Source organism: Eschscholzia californica, unplaced genomic scaffold (assembly GCF_041429995.1).
Source record: "Eschscholzia californica isolate CP2 unplaced genomic scaffold, dmEscCali1.0.p SCAF_1, whole genome shotgun sequence".
Classification (NCBI taxonomy): Eukaryota; Viridiplantae; Streptophyta; class Magnoliopsida; order Ranunculales; family Papaveraceae; genus Eschscholzia; species Eschscholzia californica.
The window spans coordinates 30,989,627-30,999,446 of record NW_028238198.1 but is presented as its reverse complement, the minus strand read 5'-3'; the positions used below and the strand labels follow the sequence as shown (position 1 = coordinate 30,999,446).

The 9,820-nt window shown below is 44.8% G+C and overlaps 1 protein-coding gene across 1 annotated transcript; it reads left to right on the top strand.

Annotated features, from left to right (window-relative positions):
* The first annotated feature begins 5,282 nt into the window (after window positions 1-5,282).
* On the top strand, window positions 5,283-8,435 carry LOC147566022 (uncharacterized). The gene is made up of 3 exons (XM_086668137.1): window positions 5,283-7,534; window positions 7,615-8,176; window positions 8,263-8,435. Exons 1-2 carry the CDS (start codon window positions 7,187-7,189, stop codon window positions 8,077-8,079), a joined length of 813 nt encoding a protein of 270 aa, XP_086524263.1. The 5' UTR covers window positions 5,283-7,186; the 3' UTR covers window positions 8,080-8,176; window positions 8,263-8,435.
* The last annotated feature ends 1,385 nt before the right edge of the window (window positions 8,436-9,820 follow it).

Below are 9,820 nucleotides of genomic sequence, written 5' to 3'. Positions count from 1 at the left end.
AGCATTCTATTCATTCATAAAACGATGAGATACAATGTTGCTATGCAGAGAAGGCAAAAGAGTAGGAGTACAAAAATTCACCTCGAGTCTACTCTTCCTAGTACTAACAGCTAGAGAATTAGCTTTCTCATTTAAGCTTCTATTTACATAAAAGTATTTTAACAATTCAAAAGAGGAGGAGGATTTCTTGATTTTCATTAGTACGTTCTTGGCAGTCCAATGCACCGACCTGGGAAACCCATTCAAAAAGTTACTGACATTGATCGAGTCCCCCTCCAAGATGAGTCTGTTGAAACCATACTTCTGTGCCCACAAAATGCCTAGCTCGGCTGCTTTCCCTTCACCCTCATCTACTGATCGTGAGGTGGTGAGGATTGATTCCTTTCCGATTTCTGATCCTGCATGGTCATGAATAACAATAGCCAAAGCAGAGGTTAAGGAAGACTTCATAAAAGAAACATCATAGTTTATCTTGATTACTCCCATAGGTGGAGGAGTCCAAACATTTGGTTGAGATATAACACTTAGGGGGTAGCTTCTCAAGTTTTCTGTTTGTGATTTGATGAAGCTTTTAGTCTGTGCTATAAGTGTTGGGATATGTACTTCTTCCTCCTGAAACACTTTTTTACATCTAAATTTCCAAATATGCCAAAGTGCTATAGATATCTCTTCTATGATTCTTAATTTACAATCATTGCTTTCTCTTTTCGAAGCCTCAAAGTAATAAGAAAACCATTCCTGAAAGGTTGAACATGAAGGAGATATAGTTGTATTTTGTATTGTTAGTTCCATGATGTTTTTTACTACCGGGCAAGATACCAGGAAGTGCATGGGCACCTCTTCTTCTGATAAGCAAAGAGGACAGATAGGAGAAATCTCAGATATGTAAGTTGAGAGGAGCTTATTTAATGGGAGGATGTCATTAGCTAATTTCCAAAGAAATAGCTGGATCCTTGGGTGAATTCTTAGTTGCCAGAGCTCCTTCCAAGCATGAAATGAAACAGATTGAGGAACTACTTGATTATGTAAGTAAACTAAGTGCTTGTACATGGAGGAGACAGAGAAAGTACCAGAATTTGATATAGTCCATTTCTGTTTGTCCTGAGATGTATCTAATGGAATTGTTTGTATTCTCTGAATAATGTCTTGAGAGAAAAGTGTTTGAAGTGCTTGGATATTCCATGAGTGATTTTCATCAATTAGTTGAGAAACTATATTGAAACCTTTAGTATCATCTGGTTTCACTAGTCTTTGAATACCTGGAACCCAACTATCTAACCATATGTTGACTGAAACACCATCTCCTATATCCCACAAGATTTGATTGTCAATGTATTCCTGATTTTTGGAGATAGAGTTCCAAAGCCAGGAATTTGGGGGTTTTGATTGTCTAGGAGAATTGTATTTGTTCTTTATTAGTTGCACCCAAGCAGTTTTTGGTTTAGTTTTGAAGACCCAGTTCAATTTACTTCTCATAGCTTGATTGTCTTTATAAACACATCTAAGTCCTATTCCTCCCAAAGATTTTGGTTTACAAACAGATGTCCATTTCTTGAAGTAAATCTTCTTCTTATTATCCTTTGATCCCCACCAAAATTCTCTCTGAAGAGAAGTAATGTCCTTCTTGATCCTTTTTGGAAGATCAAATATGGTCATTTGGTATCTAGGGGCAGCTGCTAAGGAGGACTTGATGAGTTATAACACACATTAATATCTCATTATTTTAAAATGTGTTACTGGGACAGGTTGCTTGATCTCTTATAATTGCACCACATTTCATCTCCTACAATAATGGTTGGTTTATAACACACATTTTTTTACTTTGTAAGAGTATTAGGGGTGTTCACGAGCCGAGCTCTTAACGGGTTGTTCGAGCTCGACTCGACCATCGTTCGCGCTCGACTCGAATATGAACGAACACGAGCTTAACACGAGCCCAAAATCATGCTCGTTTTATGTAAACGAGCCGAACTTGATCATTCTTTAGTGTATTACGAGCTACTCGTGAACAACTCGTTTAACATACTCTCATACTATTGTAGTACATAATTACGTATTAGTATTGAAACTTGTACATGAAATATCAACCATTAAAAAATTATCGAAATATGAACCATTAATCATTATTATTGTATGTGACAAATGATCATTGAAGTATTTTGATAATTTAGAAAGTTTTCATTTGAAGTATTTTGATTAACGAGTTTAAAAGAATGCGAGCTCGAGCTCTTTCAAACTTATACGAACCGAGCTTGAACAAGTAGACAATTACTCGAACGAGCTCGAGCTCGAGCTCGACAGTCAAATACACAAACCGAGCTTGAACATCTTACTACTCGGCTCGGCTCGACTCGAGTACACCCCTAAGAGTATAACACCATGACTTTTCGTATCACTATCTTTAAGTTTATGTCAGAGGGGTCGACGTAAGTGTCCATGTCTCCATGACAACTGGCTCCAAACTTTGTCTTGGATTATATCCATTTTCCATGTGCATGAATATCAATATTTTGGCTATAATGAATACTTTGCTAAGATCTAAGTTTTCTTCGACGAAGGGTTTTCTCTTCGTTGGATCCCTCTCAAGTGGAAGTTGTCGATTTACGGTTTTACATAGTTTGTCCATCCAATTTCTATGTTATGAAGTAGATAAAAAATGGAGAAAGTTCGGGTAAGGGAAGACGACCACTCTTCCATTCTTGATAAGTCATCATCAGATCTAGTCGCTTTAATTAGTTAAAGTAATTGTTTGGTTTGGTGGTTTCTCCGAGTACTTTATTTAAAGACTTCGAAAAATTGTCAATCAAACAATTTAATTTAGGATTTTCTTTTGATGATGGTGAAATGAAGTTAAACATCCTCTATATCTACATCTATCACCTATTATTTGATTGTGTTCAACTTCCAATCAAGATGGTCGCTCAGTAGTCATCTCAACTATCGCCCAAATTAAAAACAAGCTTGCCAAATGGCAAACTAACCTCCTATCCCAAGCTGGTCGCTCGGTAGTCATCTCAACTATCGCAGCAGTCGTTCTCCGATACCAAATGCAGTGTTTTTCCATCCTGAAAGGCATATGTAACAACATTGAGTCCATCCAAATGACTTTCTGGTGGGGAAAATCCAAAACTTTCCATACTATCAACTGGTCAGCTATTTGCAAACCTAAGAAGACGGGTGGTCCTGGGCTTCGCCTCCCTCTTCTTGATAATCATGCCTTCCTTAACAAGATCAACTGGCGTATGATCAATAATCCTAATGCCATATGGGTTCGCGTTCTCAAAAGTAAGTACTATCCCAAAACTCATAAGCCCACTCCTCCGAAAGCCAATCATTCCTGGCTCTGGAAATCGATTACAAAGCATTACAACCAAATGGATGGTCTGGTTTTCTGGGACATCAATAAAGGTGATAATATTAACATTTGGCAGGATTTTTGGATCCCGAACCCCCCTCCCCCCCCCCCAATAACCAACTGTAGACGGTAAAATGTCTACGGGTCGGAAAGTCTGACAGTCAACGGGTCAACGGTCAAGGTCTTGTCGGGTCGGGTCGGATGCTTCGGGGACCGGCCACGTGTCGAAAAAAACCTGCACACAAAAAGAGAGAAAAGATCGTGAAGCCTCTGGGACACCGGGATGGTGCCGGCCTAAGGGGGCTCCGACGGTCAAGTCAGATACTCGGTCAAATATAAATAAGAAAGTCAAAGTGGGCAATAGAAGGGTAACCGTTGTCGGAGTGCTTAGGTGTCGCGGCTCGTGAAGTTGTCGGAACAGATCCCCACGGTAGTGATTTACTTACGGTAATTAAGAGCGTGATGGTAATGAAGTATCGTCGTTAACTCGCTGGTCGTAAAGGAGACTTGCAATAAGGTGCTGGTCGTAAAGGGATCCGCAATAGAGTGCTGGTCGTAAGTGGATCGGACGTCGAGGATGAATGAAGATGATACGCCTAGCGTCTTATCGCTAGATGAATGATGCGATAAGGAGGTGGTGGTATTAAGATGGTGATACTGCCAGCTAATTACTGCTGGATGGGTGTTACCGTCAGCTCCTTACCGTTGGATGGAGGATATTTCAGACCAGAGGGCTCTTATGCAACAAGGTGGTGGTCGTATGATGTTGATACGGTTAGCTAGTTGTCGTTCGAATTGTGACTATCAGACCCCTATCTCCCAATTTCTAAGACAATGAGTTAGAGACTTTGAGAGGATCAGAAGATCTTTGAGATGCTTATGAGAGAGCAAGTGAGTAAAGAGAATAGATTAGGTTACTCGAGTACTGTTGTCGAATATTGGATGCCTTTGTCTGAGTTTTGCTTATCGTATTTATAGTGGTGGAAAGGGATTGCCTTGATGACAACCAGCTAGTAACCGACGTATTTATTCCGTGTCATCACTCCTGCGAGATACGTTAGGGGCAAGAGGATCTGACCGTCAGATGAATATTCGAATTTCTCGAGGGACGGCTAAGATGTTACCGCGTGTGCGTTAAGCTACTAGCCAGTAACACCCGTCTTTAAGTGGCAGATACGGGATATTTACCACTAGTGCGGTTATGGATTGCACAATAATCCTCTGGCCGTAAGATTGCCTAGTACTGGCAGGTGGCTATCGCGTGACACGTGTCAGATACGCTTAGTGCCAAACGGATATGGATTCGGTGACCCGAGTAACGACTTGGGCCATTATCGGGCCTTCTCATTTAGCCTCACGGATTTTACCCTTACGAAGCGGTTGTTTCCTTTATTTTACAGGCACCTCGTGGGGCGGATTTTTGCCCATACAATTTGCCCCCCACTCTCTAAGTCTGTATGCAGAGTTAGAGAGTAGTGAGGTATGACCATGTCAGCGGAAGAGTGCGCATCTCGATCATATTTTATCAGCGGGAGTGCCACTTTGCATTGCAGAGTGTTTTGCTCAAGTTATCGAGGCGGCGATAGGTTGTGGAGACGTGGTCAGACAGAGAATCACGGAAGGACTTGTCGAAAAGAAAATAGTCGCGGAAAAGGATGCGACGGAGCAGCAAGGGGTGGTTCGGATATCACGCGTTGGTCGCCCGGGAACGACCAGCTTGCTACTGCGCGGGCGCGCCACGTGGCAGAAGCTGGTCGTCCGAGGACGACCAGCGCCCTACTGCGCGGGCGCGCAGTAGCGCGCCACGTGGCAGAAGCTGGTCGTCCGCGGACGACCAGCTCGCTACTGCGCGGGCGCGCGGTAGCGCGCCACGTGGCGGGCTCTGGTCGTCCGCGGACGACCAGCTCGCTATTGCGCGGGCGCGCAGTAGCGCGCCACGTGGCGGGCTCTGGTCGTCCGCGGACGACCAGCTCGCTACTGCGCGGGCGCTGGTCGTCCGGGACGACCAGCTTGCTACTGCGCGGACGCTGGTCGTCCGGGACGACCTGCTCGGGTCTGCGCGGGCGCGCCGACGCGCGCCGGCACTGGTACCGTACCTTCTTCCGTCAATCGAGTGCCCCCGAGACACCTAGTTTGTTCTCGCATTTCGAGGGTCCTTGCTGCGTCTTTGTGTGTCTGCGTGTCCATGGGTCACTCAGTCGCTTTGTGCGTATCCGGAGTTTTCGAGGGTACTCGGACACGGGGACCTCCTTGGCGGGAAGGAGGTGGATGACACCTTGGATTAGACCCTATAAAGGGGGTGGAGTATCATTATTTTACTTACCATTTGAAGCTTGAAGAGAGAGATTTTTTTGGGGATTCTTCACTTGTAATCAGGTATTTTTCTCTCCCCTATTTGGTTTTGTTGAGCTTTTTGCTTTTTATTTTTGTGTTCTTCAATTGTTCTTGATTCGTTCTTGAATGTTCATAGCGTTTGATCTTCTAAGTTACTTTCCTTATTTGTTGGCATGTGTTTTTGAGATTGCATACCTTGAGTTAGTTACTGCTAGGATCGATACCATGAGTAGACTATTGGTAAGATCGATACCTTGAGTGAACTACTGTTAGGGCCAATACCTTGAGTGAATTACTGCTAGGATCGATACCTTGAGTGAATAACTGCTAGGATCGATACCTTGAGTGAATTACTGCTAGGATCGATACCTTGAGTGAACTACTGCTAGGATCAATACTTTGAGTGAATTACTAGGCTTATGTCTCGTTTGAATGTTCCCCTCAAACCAGTTGTTGGGTTTGAAACCTTATCCCTTTGTCCTACAGACTTTTGCCATCCGGGATGAGTCATCGTGGACACGGTAATTCCTCTAGGCCGCTTCGCGTGCCAGAACATTCTGAATTCCGGCGACAGAAGGTGCTCGAACGAGTGACCTTGAAACGTCTATCGGTAAATCCGGCTTCAACCATTACGGAGGGCGGACTAAAGGATATACGATTCATGTTCAATATCCCTGCCTCCATAGAGCTTAGGCTTCCGCAGCCCAACGAACTTGTCGACGAGGACCATGGCGGTTGGACCGCATTCTACATGATTCCCTTCTTGATGGGATTTAGGTTTCCCGTCCCCCGTTTGGTGCATGGGGTTTTGAGTCACTACGAGATAGCTCCTTCACAACTCATGCCTAGCGCGTGGAGGCTTCTTTTGTGCTTGGAAGTGTTGGCCTACCTACAGCAGGTAGAGCTTTCAGCTAGCGACGTAGTTCGCTTCTATCACTTGACGAGCCATTCCAGGGACAATGGTCGTTATGGTTTCAAATTGCGGAAGCCTGGTGCTCATTTAATCACTGCAATGCCGGCTACCGACCGAAAGTGGCAAACTGGTTATTTCCTTGCTCGCGGTGACCTTGTATATGGTGACCGAGGGGTAGGACAGATTCCTTCCCGTTGGCAAGATGCTCGTAAGTATGTTATTGTTTATCGTGGAATACCTCATGTGTTTACATTGTTGTGGTTTAAGTGTGTATTGTCCCTTTGACAGACTGTTCGTTCAACAATAAGAACGTTGAGCGGCTTGAGAACTGGAAGGAGAGGATCTCCAAGTTGTTTGAGCGTCGTGATCCAGAGAGGAGTTCTGCCTTCCTTCTGAATCACTCCCTTATTTCAGGTACTCCTTTGTGGGACTTTGTTCCTGGTGCGACTCTAACAAATCGCCTTTCTGCTCCTGCGACGGCTATAGAGATTCGAAGTGCGCTTCTAGCCTACCAAGAGTCATTTGGTGCTCCGGTGCTCTTCCCACCTCCTTCGGCAAGTACAGAGTCATTCGCGTCATCGCAAATGGTGGGATCTGGTTATATCCCTGCTCCTTACGCGGACATCCGGAAGGGTGGCCAGAGGAAGAGGTCCAAGGCAGGTACTGGTTCGAGTTCTCTTCCGCATTCTTCTTCGTCTACTCCTGTTACCGAGGAGGCCCCAGCTTCGGAGCCGGTTTATTCGGCGATACCTCTATCTGGGTCTTCTGGTGAGGTTCCCATGTGGAGGCATCATCCTTCTGCTTCTCCCTTTGACGGCTCCACTTTCTTGTCTACTGGAGGGGACCAGTTGCTCTCTTTTGAGGATCACCAGAAGTTCCTTGCTTATGGTCCTTGTGGAGGCGCGGACTATGGTGTTTCGCACCATTACCAGGTATTCGCCTCTCATTTAAGTTGCAGCTATCCCTTGTTATATTTACGTGCTCATCCTTGTTTTTTTTTTGGTTTTTGTAGGCTTTCATGGCATCGATTTCCTCTCGTCGCCAATTGAGCGAGAGTGTGGATCGAGTTGCGGAGTTGACAGGATCATTCTCCCAATTGCAGACTCGCTACGACAGCCAGGTGGTTTCCTTTCAGGAGCAGGGTGACAGGATGCGTGCCCGGGAGAGAGAGTTGGAGGATCTTCGGGGGCGGTACACTGTGCTGGAGCGAGAAGCGGCGTACAACCAACAGCTAGTTGATGAATTTCCCCGTGAGAGGGATCAGATTGCGACTGACGCGGCGTTACGGACTCGTGCAGACTTGTTCGTCGAGTACCGCGAGCATGGGCCCGACAGATGGGATATGGATGATAACATAGAGGCCTGGCGGGTTCGTTACGAGGAGCTTTTGGCGGAGCGACGGGCGGGAGAGATGACGATAGATATGGACGAGGTGATGAGGGGTGATGATGCAACTGGAGGTAGTTCGCCTCATTAGTGCTTTCCTTTACTTGACTTGTTTAGAAATACTATGTGTGTTGTTGATTTCTTTTCTATTTGATGAACCATATTTGGTCGTCGTCGTGTGTCGTCAGGCGTTCAGCTCTTTTGTTTGGGCGACACACGTCGGATATATGTTGTTGTTGACGAACTATATGTAGTCGTCATCGTGTGTCGTCAGGCGCTCAGCCCTTTTGTTTGGACGACACGCGTCGGATATATGTTGTTGTTGACTCCTGGTTTAGCTAGACTTCTGGATTTGTATTTTAACGGTTCAAGTGAACCCACTGGATTTCTTTGAGACTCTTCGTTTAAAGATGTATTGCTATGGTTATGTACCTGTTGTTATTCTTCTTAGTTGAGTGGTTGCGATACCAGCTTATGTAGGGAAGACGACTAGCGCCTTATTGCGTTTAGGCGTCGGCCACAACTTACTGTCTCATCTTGGATGAATTACTAATCCTAACTTATATAAGTGATACGGCCAGCAGCTTGTTGCCCCAACTTGAATGGATTGTAAATCCTAACTTATATCAGGGATACGGCCAGCACCTTATTGTGTTCCGGTGACGACCAGTAGCTTGTTGTCCCAACTTTGAATGGGTTACAAGTCCTGACTTATATCAGGGATACGGCCAGCACCTTATTGTGTTCCGGTGACGACCAGCTGCTTGTTGTCCCAACTTTGAATGGGTTACAAGTCCTGACTTATATCAGGGATACGGCCAGCACCTTATTGTGTTCCGGTGACGACCAGTAGCTTGTTGTCCCAACTTTGAATAGGTTACAAGTCCTGACTTATATCAGGGATACGGCCAGCACCTTATTGTGTTCCGGTGACGACCAGCTGCTTGTTGTCCCATCTTGGATGGGTTACCAATCTTCACTTATAAAAGTGATACGACCAACACTTCATTTTGTTTTGGGATCGTCTAGCGACCTACTGTTTCTCTCCAGACAAGTAATTAGATGCCCTTGTAGTGAAATGACATCGATATTGATAAAGTTTAAACACAAGTAATTACTGGATAAATACTTGAGATTTTATTTCTAAATTTTTGTTTACATCGGAAGTGATATCCTAGATTTAAGAACATTACATTGAACTTGAGGAATAAGTGCGGGACTTTGTTCCTTCTAAATTAATTTTGATGAACAGTACGTTGAACTTGTTGTTGTCAAATGAAGAAGTGTTCGTCATTTGAGGTGCCTGGTGATTTGAGTTGCCTGTTGGACAGGTGAGGGTTGCTTAACCCGTATTGTTCTTCAGTTTCTTCATAGTCTTCTTATAGTATCCTCATGCCCCCCAGTCGAAGTGCGGAACTCCTCTGGTGGTTTGGACTTCGACTCAGACGTCCAGCCTCTTATTGTTTTTGCTACTTTGTTGTGTCTTGGAGACAGTTCCTGTCATCACACGTAGATAGTGAGGGGTGGTTGTTGGCGTAGCCAACAACCCTCCGACGCCCAAGTCAGTAGGTGATCTTTTGGAAAAAAGGCAAAATAGGAGAAGTTTCAAGGTTAGAAGTAGTACCTTCGTAAGTGAACGGCATTCCAGCTATTGCCTATGTTTAGGCCATCTTTTGATTGAAGTTTGTAGGCTCCTTGTCCCACTACCTTGGTAATGAGGTATGGGCCCTCCCAAGTAGGGGCTAACTTGCCAGCTCCTGTTTCCTTAGTATTTTGAAATACTTTCCTCAGAACCCAGTCGCCAACTTTGAATGTTCGAACCCTGACGTTCT

What these genes read in the sequence shown, in the direction of transcription:
- LOC147566022 (XM_086668137.1), top strand. Translation starts at nt 7,187, where the DNA reads ATGGTGGGATCTGGTTATATCCCTGCTCCTTACGCGGACATCCGGAAG. An exon ending in GTGTTTCGCACCATTACCAG is followed by an intron (nt 7,535 to 7,614) that starts GTATTCGCCTCT and finishes TGGTTTTTGTAG; the next exon opens with GCTTTCATGGCATCGATTTC.